This window comes from Diadema antillarum, unplaced genomic scaffold (genome assembly GCF_040938485.1).
Source record: "Diadema antillarum isolate AM-2024a unplaced genomic scaffold, OU_Dant_1.0 seq00000672_RagTag, whole genome shotgun sequence".
NCBI classification, from domain to species: domain Eukaryota; kingdom Metazoa; phylum Echinodermata; class Echinoidea; order Diadematoida; family Diadematidae; genus Diadema; species Diadema antillarum.
In genome coordinates, this window is record NW_027271579.1 from 382,864 (window position 1) to 407,610 (window position 24,747).

General features: G+C 38.5%; 1 protein-coding gene across 1 annotated transcript; it reads left to right on the forward strand.

Annotated features, from left to right (window-relative positions):
- The first annotated feature begins 816 nt into the window (after positions 1-816).
- LOC139736874 (b(0,+)-type amino acid transporter 1-like) lies at positions 817-23,475 on the forward strand. The gene is made up of 12 exons (XM_071647536.1): positions 817-1,198; positions 1,764-2,021; positions 10,051-10,176; positions 10,598-10,703; positions 15,544-15,588; positions 16,535-16,658; positions 17,329-17,432; positions 18,121-18,217; positions 18,985-19,137; positions 21,757-21,925; positions 22,358-22,504; positions 23,450-23,475. Exons 1-12 carry the CDS (start codon positions 817-819, stop codon positions 23,473-23,475), a joined length of 1,737 nt encoding a protein of 578 aa, XP_071503637.1.
- Positions 23,476-24,747: the final 1,272 nt, after the last annotated feature.

Here is a 24,747-nt window from a genome sequence, read left to right on the forward strand (position 1 = left end):
TGAAGGTGGAGGAAATGTTCGGACTCACACAAACACACACACACAACGGATTTTGATAGAAATTTTTTTAAATTGGGCAATAACAGAAATTGTTCGAGGAAGACTCGCAAAAGCAATAATACTCTTTATTATAAACCAAGAACAAGTCTGAGGGAAACTTTTGTAGGGAAAAAATTGACGGAGAGCTGCGCAACACATTTTAATGCATCTGTTTTCGCCCAAATTTTCCCTGATCAACTTTGTTAATGCTTCTTTTTTATTTTTTCATTCAAAGGAACATGATATAGAATAGAATCTCCCTTAAAGGTGATAAGCACTGGTCTTCCTCCAAGACTTTATTATCGGTCAAGAGATAGATAGATAGAGAGAGAGAGGGAGAGAGAGAGAGGGGAGGGGAGGGGGGAGGGAGGGAGGGAGAGGTCGAATACGTTAACAAAAGTCATCGCAGTGAACTTCTGGTAGTCACTGCCCGGCACCTCTCTCACAATCAGAGAAATTAACGACCTTCAGAGACAGAGTAAATATCAACATGAGATCTTTGGATTCTGTAGAGCGACCCAACATGTAGATACCACGAGTCCGCTCATAACGGCAGCTTGATCAATACCATTTAAAACAAGATTTGTCTGTTTTCATGATTGATTGCTTGAGACTCCCAACTAGATTTCTCCTTCATGCATCTATGTGATAGTTTTCCTCTTTGTTTTCAATATAAATATATTATGCAGCACTTTGGCTGACCTACTCCACGCTGGACGATAATTGTTCAACAAACACATTGTGTTACATGCAGCGGTCATAGCACGGAAAAGCTAAATGGCGCCTCCCACTCCCAGAGGCGGGGATAACTCTCAGAAGATGGTCAACGACAGCAGCATCAGCAACCATGAATCTGCACCTTCCTATCCAGTCTACAGATCGGAAGGTGGTCAACCTCCAAGACTGGATCGCTCCCAGAGCAAGGTCAGCATGAAGTCCGATATCAGCCGCACCGACACCCTCCTCTCCATCCAAAGCACGCAAAACTCACCGGTAGTTCTACGCCGAAAACTCGGCATAGTCGAAACTGTCTCGCTGCTGATCGGGGTTGTCATCGGGACTGGTATATTTGTGTCTCCGAGAGGGGTATTGAGGTACAGCGGGAGTCCCGGCGCCAGTCTACTTGTTTGGTTTTTCTGCGGTGTCATCGCCCTTATCGGTAAACTCATTAAAAAATGTCCTTACTTGTAGTATTTGTATGCACGGTACATGTAAATATTATATGTATATGTATGTATCTTTGGATTCACGTTAGGGAGCCACTACATGGTAATTATTACTACATTAATGAGACAAATAATTGTGTCTAGAGACGATTTCGACTGTATTATATCCCATTCAATCAATAGTTACCTGATGAAAACACTTAATGTACATTTCCATACACTATCTCCTTCAAGCTGAATTCAGAGTTAATACATGTAATATAAGTGTGTGTGTGTTGGGGGGGGGGGTATACGTGTGTGCTTGGGTTGCTGTGTATTTGTGTATGTTTAGACACCATAATTTTAAGTCCTTATTTATCATAACTAACCCAAGATTTGATTTCATAAAGAATTAAGATTAAGAGTAACAACATAAATCTGGAAAGACATTCTAACCTACGACAGTGTATGTTTTTTCTGCGGTTGAATAAGATCCATTGTCATATAAATGGTTGAAAATGATTAAATGCCTATATGCTGTAGGCTACTGAGTGTATTGTTCTATCATGCTTTCTTCAGGGACAATGGTGTTTATGGAACTAGCCCTGATGTTTCCTAAAGCTGGTGGGGATCACACCTACCTTCATGAGGGATATGGCGAAGTCTTGGCCTTTTTGCATGGATGGGGCGCTTTGCTGATTGCTAGACCAATGAGTTTAGCCATCATCAGCATCGTTGTAGGAGAATACATAGTATTTCCTTATGTCCACTCGTTCTCTGATCAGCTGTGCCTTCGAGACGAAACGGCAGTCAAGTTACACGCCGCCACATTCATCAGTACGTCGAATGTTAAGTGTATATTAAAGCAGCCTAGCAATATAAACTTGAGTATAACTTACTATTATAAGGACCGTCAGGGTAACCCATGTTAGCTTTAGGGTGGGATTTCACGGAGCACGCGAACGATTTGCGAAGGACGCGAATGACAAAATCCAATATTCGGAAAAGTTTTTCTCCGAATGTGTTCCGACAATGAAGCCGAAAACTATTCTTGCGCAATATGTGCGAAGTTTCCACGACGTATGTGCGAATGTCGTGTGTATCATTGGTAAAGTACAGCATGTTTACGTACACGAAGAGCACGCGACGGAAATGCGAACAACGAAAAAATTTCAATAATCATGGGAGAAAATGTACCCAAGGAGAGGTGGAAGCTGTCTTGAGTTGATTTTTTTTTTCTTTCCTCTATTTCTCCTTTCTTTTTCTCTCATTTCTCTATCGTGTGCTTGCCTACATTTTTTTTTCCTAGGACCTATCTCCACTATAATAGTAAAGCATTTGATTTTTTTTTTTTGCAGTTCCTCCAACACATAATCTCTATAGTTCAAATGAAATTTTACATACTTTAGATTAATTTTAAGTGTATTCTGCGGGATTTTTTTTTTTTTTTTGGTATATCAAACATTTCTTTCTCTTTACTAGTCTTTAATTTCTTTTGTTACTATAGTTGTTAATAATTGTTTGATGTTTAGATGCATGCTACGATTTTTATTTGTAGAAAACATATAGGTCATACATCCCCCAAACGTGCGCTAAACGTTCGCGAGAATGTCTCAAAATGTACGCGAACAGTTTGCGATTACGTCGTAAAATGATCGGAAAAACTTCGCAGATTGCGCGTAACATACGCAAGACATTCTCCAAAGTTTCGGAGTCTGTTTGGGGTTTCACGAACATTTTGCGAACATCGCGCGTGTCTTGCGAAGTTCTTGCGCATAATGACGAGGCTTTAAAGACAATTTCGAGAACATTTCACGAGTAAGTCACGACCAAGTGTGCGGAAAAGGTTCGCAAAAAATTTCAAACTTTTTTGAAATTCTCTCCGAAGTAAAAACGACATTTGCGAACAATTGACGACGCTTCCAAACCCTAACGTTCGTTTGGCGATCTTTTGCAGACTAAAATACGAATGCTGGATTTTGCCATTCGCGTAAGGGTGGGATTTCACGGAGCACGCGAACGATTTGCGAAGGACGCGAATGACAAAATCCAACTTTCGGAAAAGTTTTTCTCCGAATGTGTTCCGACAATGAAGCCGAAAACTATTCTTGCGCAATTTGTGCGAAGTTTCCACGACGTATGTGCGAATGTCGTGTGTATCATTGCTAAAGTACAGCATGTTACATACACGAAGAATACGCGACGGAAATGCGAACAACGAAAAATTTTCAATAATCATGGGAGAAAATGTACCCAAGGAGAGGTGGAAGCTGTCTTGAGTTGGTTTTTTTTTTCTTTCCTCTATTTCTCCTTTCTTTTTCTCTCATTTCTCTATCGTGTGCTTGTCGAATTTTTTTTTGTCCTAGGACCTATGTCCACTAGTAAAACATTTGATTTTTTTTTGCAGTTCCTCTAACACACAATCTCTATAGTTCAAATGAAATTTTACATACTTTAGATTAATTATTTTAAGTGTATTCTGCGGATTTTTTTTTTGTTTATTAAACATTTCTTTCTCTTTGCTAGTCTTTAATTTCTTTTGTTACTATAGTTGTTAATAATTATTTTATGTTTAGATGTACTCTTAGCTACGATTTTTATTTGTAGAAAGCATATAGGTCATACATCCCCCAAATGTGTGTTAAACGTTCACAAGAATGTCTCAAAAGGTACGCGAACAGTTTGCGATTACGTCGTAAAATGATCGGAAAAACTTCGCAGATTTCGCTTAACATACGCGAGACATTCTCCAAAGTTTCGGAGTCTGTTTGGGGTTTCAAGAACATTTTGCGAACATCGCGCGTGTCTTGCGAAGGTCTTGCGCATATGACGAGGCTTTAAAGACACTTTCGAGAACAATTCACGAGCAAATCACGACCAAGTGTGCGGAAAAGGTTCGCAAAAAAAATTCAAACTTTTTTGAAATTTTCGCCGAAGTAAAAATGACATTTGCGAACAATTGACGACCCTTCCGAACCCTCACGTTCGTTTGGCGATCTTTTACAGACTAAAATACGAATGCCGGATTTTCTCATTCGCGTCCTTCGCAAATCGTTCGCGTGCTCCGTGAAATCCCACCCTTACCGAATGCTTCAAACACGAATAGTAGTGCATTGTATCCCTTCCGCTGATTCTCGCACCTTTACCGAAAAGTATACCCAAATAAAACTCCCTGTTTTTTGTTTGTTCTGTCTCCTGTCAGTTTGTCTTTAAGGAAGCCACGCACTCCCAAATATCGAGAAACAGACGGGCACGCGGGTTTCAAGCGTTGGTGTTAAGATGTTACACTGATATATATAAGACCTCGCTAGATGATATAGGTTTCCCGGCCAATTTCGCTCTTTTGTCAGTCCATTTGATAGAAGGTTCATTCAATTTAGCGAAAATCCTCGTCATTGCACATTCTGTTATTCAAAATTGCAAGTTCTTCTTTCAATTAAGCATCTCGATCAATGAAATTTGCACATGTCCCTTTCGAATTCATAAAACGGGCATTCAAATTGGCACGTGCTCTTCAGTCATTCAAATTCGCCAGCACTAGTCGAAAAGGTATTTCAGTCATTCAATTTCGCGTATGGGCAGTCAATTCCAAACATGTTCATTCAAGTTAACGTCATGTTATTTCTTTTATTTTTGAAAAAGATGAGAACATTTATACGCGTATTTCTACATGACTTTTTGTTTCATCCACGCAATGTTAAGCAGTAAAAGTATCATATTTCTGACCCTATCATGTAACTCGAGTTTGTTGTTCTGTAACGCCCCTTTTCTTTCATATATGTCATTTTAGGCCTACATGTACCAATAATACTGATTACCTATAGGCCCCCTCACACCTGAGCGAATTGCCTGAAATATGACTTGCGATGGCTGGCGAAAGGCATTTTTGGAAAAATCGTTTTCAATGGTAATTGATAGTAAGTCATATCTACCCTTCGTGTTTGGGTTCGTACACCTTCTGAACTAACAGTTGCGATTATTCAAATTCGCACGGGATTTTTGAACATGTTTAAAATTTCCCGACGAATTGAAAAATCATCTGTCATTCGCATCTCTTATTTAGTCTGCGGTAATCGTTCGTTTATCGTTCGTGTGCTATTGTCACGCATAGTCCCTCATCGCGCTTTTGCCAAGGTGGACCGATCTCGAAAGAACAACACGACAGAAGCAACACGACGACTAAATATGACTTGCGCATAGAAACGAAGATACTATGACAAACGTATTTTCGCTTGCCATCTTCTATGCGAAGGGAAACTAAGATTGACTTTTACTAAATTTGAAAGGCGATGCATACACGAAGGCAAGTCTAAGAGATACTATGACAAACTATGGATTGCGAAGTGATACGAATACGAACGAATGACCTGACGAAAAAATTGGCGAATGCTGAGCTGCTCTATGTGACCAGCCACTCACCACGCAACTCATATATTTTTATAAACATTCCACCTGAAAGTTTCAAAGTATCTTCAGAAAAATGGAAGATGCAGCCCGCCTCAGAGTCCAGTATTTACTGGCAATGGCTCAGAATGATATTATACATCAGCAGCTGACCCTACACCAGTTCATCAGAGGCCGCTTCAGATGGAGACGAGGCTTCAGACGACGTCGTATCTGGAGAAGGACGTGGCTGAACCCTGCCAGAAGAAGGGCTTTTGGAATCTACGACCAGCTGTTGGTTGAGCTCCGAAGAGAAGACCCTTCGACTTTCAAGAAATTTCTCTGCATGCCCCCTGAACTCTACGATGAAATCCTGGAGAGGGTCAGAGGAAGAATCAGGAGGCAGTACACCTGGTACAGGGAGCCGCTGGAAGAAGGTCTCAAGTTGGCAGCTACTCTCCGTCATCTTGTGTCTGGCACCAAGTACTCCGACATGCAGTATGGGTGGAGGGTGCCTGAAAAACGCCCTATCTGTAGTGGCCAGGGAAGTATGTCAGGCCATATGTGACGAGTATGCAGATGAAGTCATGACAGCCCCTTCAACCCCTGATGGATGGAAACAACTTGCTGGAGGTGGATTCTACAAGCGGTGGAATTTTCCCCACTGTGTGGCAGCTATTGATGGCAAGCATGTGGCCATCAGAAAGCCTCCTCTGTCCGGCTCTCTATGCTGCAACTACAAGGGCTTTTTAGTATAATCCTGTTGGCTATAGTGGACAGTGACTACAAATTTATCTAGTGCGATGTTGGTGGTAGGTATGATACAATAGGGGAAAGGGGGTAGGTCGAGTCAATTTAGGGGTACGTCAGATTTGTTATCACCTCACCTCCATTGTTACTGTTTCAATATTTATTTTTTTGCTAAAATGATAGCAATTGGGGCAATTCATTTCAGTTTTTGCTTGATACCCTTTTTCTTCTTCAAAAACGTGCTTTAAGAATAATTAATAATATTGGATATTTATTTCACACAAATGATCTTTTGTGTAGAAGCAAAAATCTGAAACTGATTGATTGATTTTATCATTATTATTATTATTATTATTTTATTTGGCAGAAAACATGCAATACATAATCAATTACAAAGCTCAAAACAATCAATCAATACAATAACACAAAAATACCGTAACACTGAATGCACCTGACAGGGCTGCCAGGCGTTGGGCAAGTTAACTAAATAACTGTAGTCCGCGGACCGCCCTAACCTATATCCTTTCCAGATGCATCCAGCGTTACAGATTTTATGTGCCACTTTTTTTTTAATATCCAAGTGTTGTTTTATTTGGTACTCATTATATAGCATTCTTGAGGCAATCACAGCTGAGAGATACATGACAAAAATACATTTTGTTCAATTTCTTAATTATACATGCACATTTTTCTCTTGAGGTATGTTAATTGTCTGTGTGGGTTTATAACGGAAAGGAATGTTAAAAGCTGACATAGCCGGAAGGTTGCCAACGACATGCAGAGTGGTAAACGCATATACACAATCTGATTATTTGAAATTTATGCCATATCGACAGAGAGAGAGAAAAAAAAATACAACATAAAAGTGCCATGGCGTAAACATTCAGTGAAAAAAAAAATATCTACAGCTCGATTATACCGCTGAGTGGTTCCCATTTCCGGTTATGCACATTGATCTTTCCTTGTCTCTTTGCAATATAACACTCTTCACGATATGATTTTGATAACATAGCCTTAAAAGTGGACAAACAGGGAATAGTGTTGTTACTTCTGCTTGCATAGATACATCTTTTTCCTATAAGTAAAATATGGTTTACCAGTGTTTTGTTTATATCAATCTCTATAACTCCAGTTAATACCGTCTTCACATTAAGGGATGACAAATCTATAATCGTAAGAAAAGATGTTATTTCCCTCCAAAATGTTTGTGACACCTTACAGTTCCACATAATAATGATGTTCAATCGTTTCATTCTCAATACATCCATATGAACACAAAGGGGAATATACTAACTTCATTTTAAATAACTTATAGTTTAATGGTAATATGTTATTAAGTATCTTGAACTGAAATTCTCTGCTTCTTGCATCAATTGACGCTTGCACTATAAGTTTACGTGCTTTACCTATATCCTGCTCTGTTATATCAAAATTAGACTGCATTCTAAAAGTACTAACAGGCGTTTCATATTTAAATTCTACTAATAAATCATAAAAATGTCTGCTCTTTAATCGGGCACTCAGACGTAAGCGTTTCGGAAGAACGACAATATCTTTTACGTCTTGGTGAAATTCTGCACCGACTGATTAAACCTGTAATTCTGTGTTCTTTTTAACAGCCGATCAAATACCTTGTAACCTCAGATAATCATTGCTATCAATACCAAAGTCCACTTGTAAAACACGAAAATCTTTAAGATTTTATGTGCCACTGATTATCATAAAATATTCATAACTGTACTTTTTAGAATCTCTTGCAAAAAAAAATACAAACTATATAAAAATTTGTTTCATTATAATGTTGGTATTTTTATGTATACATTTCCAATTGATGAGCTTCCTGACATTATTGCACATATTATGTTCATAAGAAATAACTCTTTTCATATCTACCCAACTCGTCATCGTGATGACCTTCCACGTACTCGCACAATTTTTGCGAAAAAAAAAACAATAATGTTTACAGTGCCAAAAATACTGGAATCTTCCGGCTGATTTTACTGTTTATCTTTGACGTCCTTTAAATGTAAATGTTGCGTAGATGATTTCTCTGGCCGCACTGAAATCTGGACTGACCTGGTCGCTTTATACTCCCCGAGGAGCGCACACACACGTACGAGAACGCCTGATCTATATTCTTTTGTCTTCGTTTCCAATCGCACGCCATATCAAACCATTGCTCATTGTTCGTTCGTGTTATCGGGTCATATCAACCCTTCGCTCGCCTTCGGCCGCAATTTACTCAAAGAAGTGAACCGAAAAATCGCTATCCTTCGCATGTCATATTTATCCTTCGCTTACCGTTCGTTAATCATATTTGACTTTAGTTTATAATCGGATGATTTGAAGGCAATTTTATTTGAAATCGTTGAATTCGCGCGCATTTCGTGCGTTTTTCCCATTCGTCCCCCTTCGTCCCCCTACATTCGCTCAGGTGTGAGGGGGCTTTATATCTTCTTACAGTCATGAGAGCACAAGTTAGATGCAGACGTATTTCTCACGAAGACCCCGTTTACAGTGCGAGGCTCGGCCGCGGCCGAGCCCGCCTTCATTTCAGTGTAAACGCGCAAAAGGCCAAAGGCGGGGCCAAAATTGGCCGCGCATTTGGCCACGCTCTGGAGGTGGTCTCGGCCTCTTAGGAACAGTTGATGATCATAACCTTGACTTCCTAGAACTGGCCGACACACTCGGAATTAAGCGCTCAACGGCCAGAGTTGTGGCCACATGCACTATCTTCAGACTGGAAGGCTCAATAAGCACATAGAAAAAAAAAATGCTGCCAAAACCTCTAAAATGAATACGAAAATATGAAATGTAATGACGCTTGCAAAACAGTAACTATGTTGAAAAAAAAAGAGAGCCAAAGCTTAAACAAAATGCTAAACTGACTGCAAAAGATGTTGAATTGGATGCCAAAAAAATGAATTCGAATGAACGAGTTCAGCACGTCCGTGATCATATATGACTTTATCATTCTAAATTGAATGAACGAATAACGAAATGGTGCTTGTTTTACGAATTTCAATTGAAAAAGTGTTAACTAGAATGAGGCTAAAGGTAATTTGAATGCTCCAAAATGAATTTGAATGAAAAGATAATAAAATTGAAATACCGAACATGTCATCTACTCTAAATTTTGCTCAATTGAATGCAGCAATTAGGAATTGGATTGACAAAAGTGCAAAATTGGCCGGGAAAACCTCTAAAATAATGTCGGCACTATCAGGTACACGAAAAAGGGTATATTCTGACAGTTTCGCGTTTTTATTTCGTTCCCGGCGACGAAAGTGACCTGTTTAAGGTCCACCTCGTCATGAGCTCGACATCCACGCGTCATACAACTCACGAGTCGACATCCACGAGTCATACAACTCACGAGTCGACAGCCCACGAGTCATACAAGTTCACAAGTCATACAGCCCAAGAGCTTGACACCAGCCCAAAGAGGCCCACGAAAACGACATTATCATGTCATCATGGGGCTTATTGTACGCAGTGTCGGTCTCTTGGGCCTTATTTGCCTAGTGTCGAGATCGTGGGCTTTATAACTCATAAACCCTTTTTTCAATATCGAGCTCGTGTCCCTTCTAGGGATCTACCCCACTGCAGAAATTGTTTCAAGTTTTTCTTCAGTTAAAATACAGACATTTTACCTCTGTTACCCTACATGTACCTATTTGATAATTAGAAACATTAACAAGGTCCATTTTCAATGATTCTATGCTTCTCCCAGTTTTCGTGATGCTTCTTCAAGCTTCTAATCTCCGAGTGGTAGCCAGGGTACAAAATTTCTTTACCATCATCAAAATCCTGACTCTTCTCCACATCATAGCTTTGGGACTTTACAACATTGCAGTAGGTAGGTTTTGATACCAATTTGCTTTTGAAGTTACTGTTCAGTTCTGCAAGTTTGTGCTGGTTTTTTTTTTCTCACTCAGATTTTTGCTCCTAATATTCAGAAGGCAAAACATTTTTTTTTTTTAGAATGAAATTTCTGCTTCAAGAAAAATGAAAGACACAAAATAAAAAACAAAATAAAGGTTGGCATTGCGTAATTGATATCAAAGTTACTAAAATCTAGATGAATTGCAAAAAAAAATCAAGCATATTAAGCTGGCTGATCTATCATGTATCTGTGTGGAGTCTTTGTGTAATGTACTACAGATACCCTTGTCTTGGTGACGGTTTTTCATAGTATAGAGATTACTCTGTCTTTCAGACGCTCACCTATGAGATTGCAATAATCTTTGTGATATTTTCACACTGCTTTGATCTTGCAGACGGTCCGGGATATCTGGCTGTCGATAAGTCTTTTGAGGGATCTTCTACTGATGTCTTTTCGTATGGGATGGCCTTCTATCAAGGAATGTTTGCCTTCGAAGGATGGTAATTAATAACTCATCACCAAGTCATTAATTCAAAGACTACATGTCATTTAAAACGGGAAGGGAATGACACAGTATAACTGTTAAAGGTTTCAAAGCTTTATTCGGAACTTCACGTTGAATAAGTCTTCTTGGAATCAACTTCTGTCTTTTTTCCTTTCTTGATGCTGCTGGCAAATCGTCTTCTGATTAAACCGATCCTTTGTATTTCCTGTCTGCTAACTACAGACAGTTGTCACTTGCAGTCTTATGTGGATTGAGTGAATTAATTTTTAAGGATTTCTGTGCAGCCATGACTGGATGTACAACGAGATTAAGAAAATAAGAGAAATTCACCAAATTTAATCTTTTTTGAAAAGTAGGCAAAATAGTCTCCTCGACTTGTTATTGACACATCTTAAAGGACAAGTTCACCTTTATAAACATAAGGATTGAGAGAATGTAGCAACATTAGTAGAATACATCATTGAAAGTTTGAGGAAAATCAGACCATCGGTTCAAAAGTTATGAATTTTTGAAGTTTTTGTGCAGTACCCGCTGGATGAGAAGACTACTGCAACGCATGAATAACTTAGATGTCACATGCGTACAACAATATAAGGAAAATATAAAGAGAATTTCACAAAATTCCATCTTTTGAAAAAAGTACACATTCCCCTGACTCCTTACCGACAAATGTTATGGGTAATATTATTCCCCCTGCCTTTAGAAAGAGGCAAGTCAAGTGCTCTTTCATTATGCGAAAAAAGTGAAAATATGTTGAATTTTCTTTTACATTTTCTTTATACTGTTGTACGCATATGACTCACAAGCTGAAGTAGTCTCCTCATCCAGCGGTTCCAACACAAAAATTTAAAAAATTCATAACTTTTGCATCGATTGTCCGATTTTCCTCAAACTTTCACTGATGTGTTCTACTGATATTGTTGCATTTTCTCAATCCTTATGTTTATGAAGGTGAACTTGTCCTTTAAGGATGACATTGTTATCCCTGCATGCTGTCGGAAGAGGTGAGTCAAGCGCTCTTTCATTTTGCCAGAAATATGTCATGTTAAATTATGTTTATAATTTCTTTATATCGTGGTTCACACGTGACATCACAAACTGTAGCAACCGTCTCATCCAGCGATGGCAACACAAAAACTTTAAAAAGTCATAACTTTTGAACGGATGGTCCGATTATCCTCAAACTTCCACTGCATTCACTCAATCCACATTGTATATTTGGGTGAACTTGTTCTTTGACCCTTTGTGAATGCAAACATCTTGGCCAAGGCAATTCGCCTCCGGTGAATATCTCAGGACAACGTATTGAGCTGCGGGTGATAGAGAAATTTGATCGTAATTCCGTGATTTCTCCTGTGTCTCGCATCTCTGTTTGTAGGCTGATTGAGTAGATAATGACTGGTGTATATACCACAAGTACCCATCTCGTTGCCTTACATGATTTAGGAATTATTTGTTTGAAAACACTGAGTAAAAGAATACCACCACCGCCTCCGCCCCCCCCCAAAAAAAAGACCCAAGGCTAAATGGAAACTTTCCCAAATTATAGGTCCATTTACTTGGAAAGGGTGAAGGCAGCTATATTGGTTGAACACAATGTCATCATTGACGTTTACGGAAAATCGGACAATCCTTCCAAAAGTTAGGAAGTTTTATAAAGTCTGCAGAACAACGACATAAAGAAAGCATAAAGAAAATTCCACGAAATTAGATTTTTGTGTGTGTGTGTGTGTGTGTGTGTTTTAAAGGAAATGACACCTTCCTTCGACTGGATACTGATGTATGTTAAGGGTAGTTTAATTCATCTTACTTTCTGAAAGACGTAAGGAAATTGCTCTTTCATTATGCTAGAAAATTGAAAGATGTTGAATTTTCTTTACAGTTTCATTATACCGTTGTTCTGCAGTGTTGTCAGAAACAGTTGTTAGTCTTGTCATCCAGGATGGTGGCACCAAAAGTTTAAAAATACATAAGTTTTCAACGGATCATCCGATTTCTGCAAACTTCAGTAATGTGTCATACCAATATTGCTGCATTATTTCAGGCCACGTGTTTATTTGGATTTTGGTTTGCTTTTATTTTTTTTTTCATTGCCTCTGACAAAATGGCAAACATCATTTCCATTAAAGACATTAGTAATGAGATATACATTAAATGTTTTTCCACTTTCATTTCTGCACGACTGAAATCATGAACTCCTTAATCTCATTTCTTTAGTTGGAAAGGGAGCGTGAATGATATGGCTTTTGCCAATGACTGTCAATGCACATGTTTTCGTCGTCATTTTGATTGACATACTGCGCTCAAACAGAACATTAACGGATAGTACTGCAGGAGAATAACTATGGATTGTCGTATGGAAAGGTAGGGATTATTTTTCATGTCTGTTATAAATTCTTGAAGGGAAAGTCCAGGCGATTTCATAATTTCACATGATGTAGTACCTAAATCGACAGCTCCACGTGTAAATTTGTGGAATTAAGTGTGGTCCTTGAGCAGAGACGCCAATTTATAAGAATGCTGAGTGGGGTCTCATCATAAAAATGCATCAGTTATGAGTAGGAGGCGCATTATATTTTAGAAAATTAGCGATGTAATTACATCGCAATAAAGCTTACTTAACAAGGTCACCTTTGTTGAATTAATGCGTACTTTCTTTTTCAATTCAATTCAATAGTCGGTTTATTCCCATCATCAAAAACAACAACAAAAAACAAAGCGGTACAAGTTGTCGATTTGTCTTTCATTCATCGGACAAGGACATTTTTTCGAATACAATATAAGATATATGCACGAATGGTGTCGCAAAAAAGAAACAATGCACACTTTGTCATGGTAACAAAAAAAGTAAGTAATCATAACAACGGAAAACGACGGAAAAAGCTTGTAGGACGTGGAACACTGGAAACAAAACAACGGCAGCATTAATTTTATGTACAAATAAAATAAATTCATATTACATGTATTTTCATCTTCATACCATTGCACATTTGCTCCTTGATATATGATGCTGATACCATAAACAATACTTGCTATTATTTTAGAATGCAAACATATGAAACATATAACACAGCAAATGTATGGCACAGACACAATTTGGCCGTGCCTGCCAGGAAAATGTGACCAAAAGAGAAGATATACACGCGGCGACACAAAACAATAAGACAACAACAATAACAACACAAAACACAGTAATAACAGAAATGAAGAAAAATGCACATACAGTAAACAGTTACTGGACAGCGAAGAACGAGGAAAGAGAAGCAGGGAAGAATGGAGAAAGAAAAGAAAAGAATGGAAAAGGTCTGTGGACACGCTACAAAATCTCAAGGACAAGTGAAACATGGGAGATTTTTTATAAACAGAATTAAGTGGTATTATGTGGAAAGAAAAAAAAAATACTGGAATGTATTAAGTTAACAGATTCTTTAAAGTTATTATCTAAGCTATTCCAAAATCTGGGTCCACTATATGTACAGACAAATGTATTTTGAGTGTGTGCAGTTCTCACTATAGGAAGATGATATTCTTTAGATTGTCTCGTGGGATAGTTATGTACGTTGCTGTTATGGTGAAATAAAGAGTGAAATATTTTGGGTAGGTATTCTTGAGGTTCCACTCATGTATTCTTATGGTGAAGCTGCTATGTCGTCATCCTTTTTTATTGTAATTTGTTATAAATTTTGAAATTATTACTATTCTTTATCCCAATCACCGTAAGTTCTGAAACTCTGTACCCGGTATAACTAATATATAGTTGTTCAAATGCAAAAGTTTGAAGATCAGCCAGAGTTCTCCTTTATTTAACATTACTTTTCTCAGGTGATATTTTGAAGAAAAATATGTTCTTAATGACTCTTTTCTGTGTCAACGGGCAATCGGATTCATTAGCTTAAGTGATATTCATGTTTCACACCAGTCATTCCAGTCCGTTGGCATTTGGGTTTTGTGGCATGATTGAAGTCCTGCAGTAACATAATAATACATTCTTGACGCTCATCCTTTATAATATTGCAATAATGATATCGCAATAATGATGTACTCTAAGAGTATCAAACGTTGTCAAGGTGAATTTGAAATATTTCATCCAGTCCCATGGATAACATGTGTATATACAATTTTTACTAGGAATTCAGGGAGGTACCCTGTGAGGGTCAACAGTGTCGACTGTGAAGTGGTTGCCTATAGCTTGTGTGGAGTATGTGTAATGTGGCTGGAGGTTTGATTGTCTTGAGATGATTGATAATACGTATAGCAAAGCATTGCCAGCATCAAGATATGGTGTAAATATTGCAAGGACGGTGATGATTGTGATTATAATGATGTTACTAGAATTCCTTTACTGTTTCTTCCATTTCTCACTTTTTTTTTCTCATATCAGTATCGAGACACATATGGTTAAGACATTGTAAGAGACACGCTTAGACGGGTCTATAGGGCATATTACCCCCCGGACCCTTCCCCTGACCCTAATCCTAATCCTAATCCTAATCCTGAACCTAATCCTAACAATAACCCAAACTCTGTACCGTAACACTAACCCTAACCATAATCTTTACTCTAACCTTATCACTAGCCAGTATTAAGCGGGGGGGGGGGGGGGGGGGTAATTGCCCTTGGGGTTAATTGCCCTTATATGCGCTTAGACTGTCCTTTGGATTACAAAGACGTACAGGAGAAGACAATAAACCAATATATGAAAATCATAAGATAATCTATAGTAAGACATTTTGACCTTCATACACATAACACTACACAGGACAGCTACAAAATGTTTTGACTCAATAAATAGAAATTAATGAAATAATTACTTGGTCATTCCTTGTTTCTTTCAGGAACACTCTATCCTATTCAATGGAAGAGATGAAAGAGCCGGCTAAGTGAGTTCTGATGTTGCTTTCTCGTAACATAAACATTATGGCTTTATCTAACTTTTGTTTTAAACAAATTAAAAAAACCGTAAGTACTGTTCATGTAATGCCAACTTTCATTCTTGAATATTTCATTGAAACCTGCTGAAGTGAAATTTCGTGGTGTCGATTGGACGCAATAAACGATTGATTTGTTATGTTTATCTTCAAATATCGTAAGTGTGGATTTGGTATGACTGTTATTAAAACTTATACGGGTAACCTCCTGAATTTCATCCCTTTTCAAGTTGACATTTATAGACAGAGTGAATTTAGGGAAACCACAAGAACTGAGTGATAGAAATTAAATTCATTAAAATCGTACAAATGAAAAAGTAAAGGATTTGTAGGTTTCCACGCGTTTTCTCAATATTGATATTGGTCAAGATTGCATATGTAAATTACTTCAGCTGATGTTGATGTCATCAACTCACAGCTGTTTCATTGTTTGTGAACAAAAAGAAACGATTTTAAAACCATGCTGTTTGTCATCAACTTAGCATCTATACAAACAGCTCTTACCACTAAAGTCATCATCGCGAGGCCATTACAATGCCATAAAAATCGATACGACGGATCGGAGGTTTAGCTTTTAGATTTAAACCAGGTTGAAGTAGAGACCTATGTGACCATCTGATTGTCAGTGCTTTCTTTAACAATGACGTTTTGTGCCACAAATGTCGAATTTTGAAATTCCAGAACTATCCCATGTAGATTTCAGTAGAGATAAAACACCGTTGTGTTGAAGCGTTCGTAAAAATCCATACATGTTCAGCTTAATTCCCAGCACAATAGACTGCTACAAACTCCGGCCATATTTGAAGTTATATAAAATACCGTGAAGATGACTGTCTTTATTGAAGCATCTATTGTGTAACGAAACTGATATGCCCCTTCTACCCCATACTATCTGCAGAACGCTTCCTCGTGCTATCGCTATCGCCATGCCGACTGTGACGATTCTGTACATTCTGACAAACATCGCCTACTATAGTGTGCTATCACCAGATGTTGTCCTCCAGTCAGAAGCTGTGGCGCTGGTGAGCCTGCAACGGAGAACGAGCTTCTTTTTAATCAGTTGGGATTTTAGAATCTTGTCTAACTGCAAGATCTTTTGTATTATCTATTTCTGGTATACCTCGATGTGCATGAACGTCATCGCAGTATGAATAACTCAAATAAATGAGCTTTAGTAATCACAAATATTTTGGGTTGGCTTTATTCATGTTGCCAATCATTGTGTTCGGGGAAGTTGTACAGATGACGCACGGTCAGATAACCTGGTAAATGAAGTATGGACATTATTACTTCAACTTCACATTTTAGGCGTGTGAAGTGTAGTACAGAATTGAACAGCTTTCGACAGTTTGTTTGTCACTGCTTCACTGGCTCCTTTACCCAAGCGAAGAGCCTTTTCTCTAGTACGGGACGCGAGCCTTTTCAAAGCCCTTCAGCTTTAGTGGTTGCAGAGGGTGGATACCTGAGACTAGTCAAGCCCAAGCGAAAGCCAAGACCCAGCAACAGTCGAGATGCTCTCTAGCTCTTCGCTCTCGACTAGCGGTGCTAGTGACAGCGTGAAGGTCTTTGCAAAAAGGTTATATAGGGGCCTACTAGCCGAACGATTACCAGTGTCGAGATGGAGTGTGGCCGTAGAAAAAGACGTCCCTGAAATTTCACGTGTACTCGAAATCCTTCTCGTTCTCCAAACAGACCTTCTCGGCGTTTCACAGCCAGATCTTCGGCTGGTTAACACCATTCCTCATTTGCTGTGCAGCCTTTGGAACGGCGAATGGGATATGCTACACATTCTCCAGGTATGTCTTAGTTCGACCATGCCTTACCTAACTCCAGTCAACGCGGTTGCAGGCATCTCACTCCTAATAGTTGTTTCGACGTCACCGTAATCACGTTATCACATTAAGGAGCTGGATAGAAACCAGTTCATGCTGATTGAACCATGATGTAAATATATAGAATGTGAAAAGTCTTCAGGAAATAGTGACAGAGAATGTGGCCAGAACGTACCTGGAGTAAATCTGTCTGGGAGCGTCGCATACCTTGTATATTTTGAAGTATGCACATGCTTCATAATTCCAACGGTATCGTCACAAACCTTACTTACTGACATCCTGCAATCAGACTATACACTCACTCTTTCCACTTGAAAGTAAATAACAATTTGTATATCATTGTATTATGTGACGATCAATCAGCAATGCTAGCAAAATAAAAAGCAGGCAAATTCGAAGCTATTAATGAAAATACCGGGACTCTTTGCATGTTTTTTTTTCTTCAAAACTGCGTAGATTTACTGCATTAACATTTTCCTTTCAAAAAAAGAAAGAAAGAAGAAAACTATTCAATGACATGTGACTTGTGTGGTGTGGCAAAGGTAATAAGTTGCGTAGTGAATGAAATTAGAAGGGTTAAAAAAAATCGAATGGGGTTAGACAAGGGCCAAAAACACAGGTGATAATGATATTGTGTGGTACTCTGGAATAGGATGACGGTAGCCCTTGGACGGGAAGGTCACATGCCGGGAGTGCTGGGCATGGTGAGTCCTGACACCCTCTCACCTAATGCGGCGCTCTTTCTCATGGTAAGAAATGTTTGAATGATGTGAGTGATGATGATGAAACAGCGATCACCAGTATAAGACGTGGTCACATTTTAGTACGCCATTTTCCTACATGATCCCAGCATCGTCTGCTACCAACACCCAGACCCTTGTAAAGAGCAAGAATTACCGAATTCCACATTGTTAGGAAATTACATAATTTAAACAGATGTTGTTTTGTTTCTATAGAGTACCAAGCTTGCCATAAGTAACAGGAATGAAGATGACTTGTCTTCCACATACAATATATCTCATTGCGACTGACGGTGGTGCTGACGTAGTAGGCCTATCGGAAAGAAAAGCATCGCTGACGTTTCACCTCCGAAGTATATACATAACGTTCTAGGCGTGTGGACATCGCACGTTTGTGAGACGTGGTGACGTAAATTTTAAGCCTTCCGCCAGTAAATTTTGTGAGAAGACATGCAATAGAATGTTTAATATTGCAAAGGTTGATTGGGATCAGGTTTATGGGTATAACTGTCGCAGTAGACCTATTACGGGTCCTTGTACTATATCTTACAGTTATTGCCGAATATGTCCTCGGGTAAATTCAGTCCGAGAACGGTGTGCTCTGTTTGAATAACAAACACTAGATGTGTAGAAATTTGCTTGTTATTCAAATAGAGAATACCGTCTCAGCAATTAACTTGCTAATTGACTTCATACAATGACTACACCATTTCCGGGGATTGTGTGATATTTTACCTGACCCATGTTCACGTTTTGACTCTTTACTTCCGGCTTAGTGCTCCCTGTCCCTTGGCATGCTGCTGCTTCCTTTCAGTCTCGAACACCAAATCGAATTCTTCAGCTTTGCCATTTGGATCTCGTACACCCTCATCGCCCTGGCTGTCATCGTCCTTCGCGTTCGCAAGCCAGAAATACCTAGACCGTATAAGGTGAGTGTGTCCCACGTGGCTTACACAAAACGATAGCCCAGTGTACGGAGTATTACATTACTCCGTTCTGAATCACTATTAAGAGAGGGCGCTGTTCAAAAATACACGCACGGTGGGAAGATTTCAGTGGTGTGAAAATCCAGCTCATCGAATCCCGTGCGAATGCATTCAATTCAATTTAATTCAATTCAAACGATTTTATTTCCACATAGAGTAATACAAAGCAATATACATAACGCTTACTTGAGTAGGCCCTACATAATATTGAAGGATCTTTGAATCTCATAAGTTTCAACAAGACATGAATACAATAATTATACTGATATCAACTTTGGTTTGGATAAATAAACAAGTAAGCAATGCAATCTTATTTTGTAACTCTTCATGGAAAAGAGGAATTCGCAACATAGCTTGTAAAATTTGTGAATTACATGTGCACTGCAACATTACATTTTCTAATTTCTATTCTTTTGCATAGTGTACAACTATCAAGCTTCCATGAAAGCGGATCCGACGACTGGGATTGTTTTTCTTTGCCTTGTCTAAGAACATTCCACCTACTTCTAATCACTTTCACGAGTCCATCATGCTCGTTAAAATATCTGCGCCACAACGAAGCGATGCTCTAAATGGCAGAGATCTGCTCAGTTTTCACACATTTTATCAGATAACAGTAATGTTATTCACGTGCTATAGGGGCAGTGGCGTATCTAGGGGGGGGGGGGGCAAGGGGGGCACGTGCCCCGGGCGCCACTCCTTTGGGGCGCAAAAAAAAAGAAGAAAAAAAAAAGAAAAAAGGAAAAAAAAAGAAAGAAGAAGAAGAAGAAGAAATAACTCACCGAAGGGGGGGGGGGGGGAGGAAGAATGGTTGGGGGGGGGCAGAAAACCAAATCAAAAAAAGATAAAAACAAAACATAATGATGACTCGGACAAAATGACAATGTTTATTGTGTTCACACAAGAATTCCATGTTATGTAAGCTGAAATACAAAAATTTTCGGCTCCCTCGCTGCGCTCGCTCTCCAAATTTTACATAGAAGAAGAAGGTGAGAACAAAATGTGATGATGGCGCGGACAAAATGACAATGTCTATTGTGTTCACACATGTCATTTTATGTTTAGCAGGCAAAATGTTTCACGGAGCAGCGGCTGCAATTTCTTTCGTTCTGAAGCGATCGCCAATTGGATCAAAACAAGGCGCCAACGGTTTCGAAAATACGGGGGGGGGGGGCGCCAAAGAAATCAAACAAGATAAGAACAAAACGTGATGATGACGTGGAAATATACAAATTTCGGCTCAATCGCAGGTACTAATTTAGAGTATTTCTTCAAGTCCTCAGTTTGTTGGTAAAAATCGTTATCTATAAGGCCGTCACTATATCTTGATTAGAATTGTAAGATTTGATAGGCAAGAAATGACAAGAGTTCCATGTTTTGTAAGCTGAAATACAAAAATTTTCGGCTCGCTGGCTGCGCTCGCTCGCCAAAATTTATCAAAACAAAAAGGAGATAAGAACAAAACGTGATGATGACGCGGAAATATACAAATTTCGGCTCACTCGCTCGTACTAATTTAGAGTATTTTTTCAAGTCCTCAGTTTGTTGGTAAAAATCGTTATCTATAAGGTCGTCACTATATCTTGATTAGAATTGTAAGATTTGATAAGCAAAAACTGACAAGAGTTCCATGTTTTGTAGGCTGAAATACAAAAATTTTCGGCTCGCTCGCTGCGCTCGCTCGCCAAAATTTATCAAAATAAAAAGGAGATAAGAACAAAACGTGATGATGTTGCGGAAATATACAAATTTCGGCTCACTCGCGCGTACATGGGGGCATTTCATGAAGCAATTTGTCAGAAATCTCGTCTGACAAACTGTTAAAAGCTACTGAAATCCTTGCTTCTGATTGGCTGAAATGCTTCATTGAAATGCCCCCCTAATTTAGAATATTTTTTAAAGTACTCAGTTTCTTGGTATAGATAAATCGTTATCTAATAAGGCCGTCATTATCTTGATTAGTTATTGTAAGATTTGATAAGCAAAAAATGACAAGAATTCCATGTTTTGTCAGCTGAAATACAAAACTTTTCGGCTCCCTCGCTGCGCTCGCTCGCCAAAATTTATCAAAATTCATTACATTCAAATCACCCTCAAAAGACCCCTTTTAATAAGGGCTTGAAAAGCATATCATTGTTTGCTTAAAGTCCCTACCGGGATCGGGTTGGGGTTGGACACTAGTCTTTTTCAGAAATTAGGGGCGCAATTTTCGCGCTTGCCCCGGGCGCCGTTTTCCCTAGATACGCCACTGTATAGGGGTGTTCTGGGCGATGGGATGACCATTTCCTTTGCGAAGACGGGCTTCGGACTGATGCGTTCATACGACGTATTCCAAACTTGAATTGTCACCAATATGTATGTGTACGTATAGTATACAATCTGTTATTTTCCCCACCTAACTATAATGCTCGAGTAAATGTAAAGACCTTGGATCGTGCTTGCACTATAGGGGCTTGCACGTTACGACGGAGGTTACCCTGCGTAGATAGGGCCATGTTTGTATCACTGAAATGAATTTGAAATGAATTGAATTTGAATCATTATTAATGATATTCCCTGCAGGTAAATCTGGCCCTTCCCGTACTGTTGTGTGTGGCTGGGGTCTTCTTCATCCTCGCTCCCTTCGTTGAATCTCGGCTGGTGGACGTCTTGGGAGTTGTGATTCTCATTGGTAGCGGCCTGGCGGCCTACTTCATCTTCATCTTCTGGGAATACAGACCACCATTCATGGGTGAGCAGAGCATTACATTTGGCATTTCCAGCCCGAGTCCCGCTGAGTAGGGATTCAACCGTGCTTAGAATGTTGTGCTTAAACGGATAAGACGCAAAACAATGAATGACAATCATTTATATTTTATCATATCGACCATCAGTATAAGTAGGGAGGTTATAAATGCTTGAGTAGTGGAAGAAAAAGCTGAGTAATTTGGCAAGGCGTTTCCCTTGTACAATAAAGATGCAAGATGACAGAAAATGTTGTAACTTGAAAAAAAAGGAGGGAAATATCATCAAAAATCTGACGTAGTGGCGAAAAGAGCATTATGTATTCCGGTCAAATTCGAGTTTACAGGAAATTCACATTAAGCACTCAAGGTTTTTGAAACGCCTTGCCGTCTTTCACATAAACTTTAACTAAATTCTTTCGTTTTGAAATTGTCCACAGATACCGTTACGGTATATTGCCAGCTATTTTTCAACGTCATTCCATCCGAGTACCAACCACCACCTGATATGACGACATCGGATGGCTCTCAGGTCGACAAAGAAGAGATTAACGAAAAGGTCACCATTGACGGCTCGAGAAGAATGAGTGAAGAAAAACAAAAGATACTTGATGAGAAGGAAGAAAAATAAAACCTTTGTTCAGGGGTTTGGTTATCATTTGCTGTATTCATTTGAAATCACTCGCACTGCGGTTATTATTATGTTTGATTAAAGTCATGCTATGTATATGTAAGTATGTAAATACGTAAGCATAATTATGACAAAACGAATACTGTAACAGTTGATTGTCTTATTCTGGAATAAGACTCCTATGTACCAAATCAACAGCTTCAGAAAAGCAATGGAGATTGTTCTCGTCACGATAATCTTTCATACTTTATGCCTCACTGAGAAAATGTTACGTCGGGCCTAGTCGTCGCTTATTTTCTTTACTTAAAAAAAGAGTGCTAATCCAGTTCAAATACATTTCAGTACAATTGTATGCCATTTGCATATTCGCTTTGACCCTTCAAGATGACCATTCAGAGGTCAAACTAACAAGTGATTGGAGATGAACATGGTCAACTGGATTTGATAAACACTGTATTGCCATCCCGCATTCTGGCTAACCAGAAGTTACAAGTTTTGTAGTAGTTTTCATGACAAATTAATTTCAAACTGAATATCTGCTGGTTCTACATAATGAGAATATAACTAATCTATTCTCAAGTTCGTTTTTGAATTTCACCGTTTCTGTAATGCCAACATTGTCCAACGTGAGTAGCAATATCAAAATGTATGAAATAACATATACATCGGAGTAGCTTCAAAACATACGAAGTTTTTGAATCATGTATTTCACCATTTTAGTGTTACTCTCTGCTGTACATAGTGTAGAAATGTGATACAGGCCATATGCATGAAGAAGACTGTAATCTCGGTTTGAAGTTTACTGTTATATAGTACGTCAGAGCAACATTTTGTAATTTGTTTCTGTGCAATTTCTTACGTGCAGACCGTTTAATCCTTTCTTTGCGTTTTTATTTTGCAGACGATACTTCCAATGAATCTGTCTAAATATGTACCAGATGGCCTGTTATGCAAACATTCCCCTCATATTTGAGATAGATTGACCAGCTATAAATACGACAACTTAACTGAAGTAATGTGTGTATGTTTTTTTTTTTTTTACGGAAGCAATATTTTCTTATCAGTTTTCTCGTAAGATATTTTCTTGTCAAATTAGTAGTTCTGTCGTTATCATCCCGCATTCTAGCTTACGAATTTTGAAGTCTTTGCAATAGTCTTTACAACAAACTTAATTTCTAGAGCATCCGCTAATTCTACGTTATTCCCTATGAGGACATAAACTCCATTTCAATTCTATTGTTTCTGTGATTTCATTGTGAGTAGCAATATTAAGATGATTAGAATAGCCTACATTAGAACAGCCTGAAAAAACATATGAAGTTCTTGAATTATGTATTTCACTATTTTATTGTTACTCTTTGCTGTACATGGAAAGGTAATGGAGGTCACATGCATGAAGAAGACTGTAAATTCGGTTTGAAGTTTACAGCTATGAATAGGGGACGTGAGAGCAACACTTTGTACGATGTTTTTGTGCAAATTCTTGTGAAGACGTATACCTCTTTTTTTTTTTGCATTTTTATTTTACAGACGCTACTTCAAATTAAGCTCTTAATTCGTACTATATGGCCTATTATGCAGATATTGCACTCATATTTGAAATATATTGACCAACTAAAAGTAAAAATTGACTGAAATAATGTGTGTACGTTTTTACGGTTTCACTTTTTTGGTCTTGAAATGAGTTATCAAAATAAATTGTCATTTCTGCTGTTATTATTCTAAGATAAATTGAAGATGTGTTCTTTAATGTATGTATATATCTATTTTCATATTGAGCTATTCATAGCTTATTGTCTCGTACCGAACGAGGGCTTGAAAACAAGCATTCCACTTTTAAAAGGCCCCTGAAAAGCAGGGGCCCTTTAAAGTTGGAATGCTGGCCAAGCGCTTTAACAAGCAATTTTTTCTAAAAACCAATACATCGGCAAATACATTAAAGGGCCCCTGAAGTCCAAATGCATGCATTCCCTCGCCATGTCTTTTGTTAGTCACATTAATATCACAGAAACATGCAAGTTATGCTGAGTCGAGGGGAAGGTGCATTCCAATGTCTTTTGTTAAACATTTCAGTACTTAAACAATGATTAACATATGAGGTCATCTGAGGAATATTGGTTTGGAAGGATTTTTTTTTTTTTTTTTTCTTGCGGGCGTTCCCAAGTAATCTGAAGAAAAATAGAAGAAAAAATCGTTCAA

Coding starts and splice junctions, on each gene's coding strand:
- LOC139736874 (XM_071647536.1), top strand. CDS start 817: ATGGCGCCTCCCACTCCCAGAGGCGGGGATAACTCTCAGAAGATGGTC. Junction 1,199..1,763: donor CGGTGTCATCGCCCTTATCG/GTAAACTCATTA, acceptor TGCTTTCTTCAG/GGACAATGGTGTTTATGGAA. Junction 15,589..16,534: donor GAGATGAAAGAGCCGGCTAA/GTGAGTTCTGAT, acceptor TACTATCTGCAG/AACGCTTCCTCGTGCTATCG.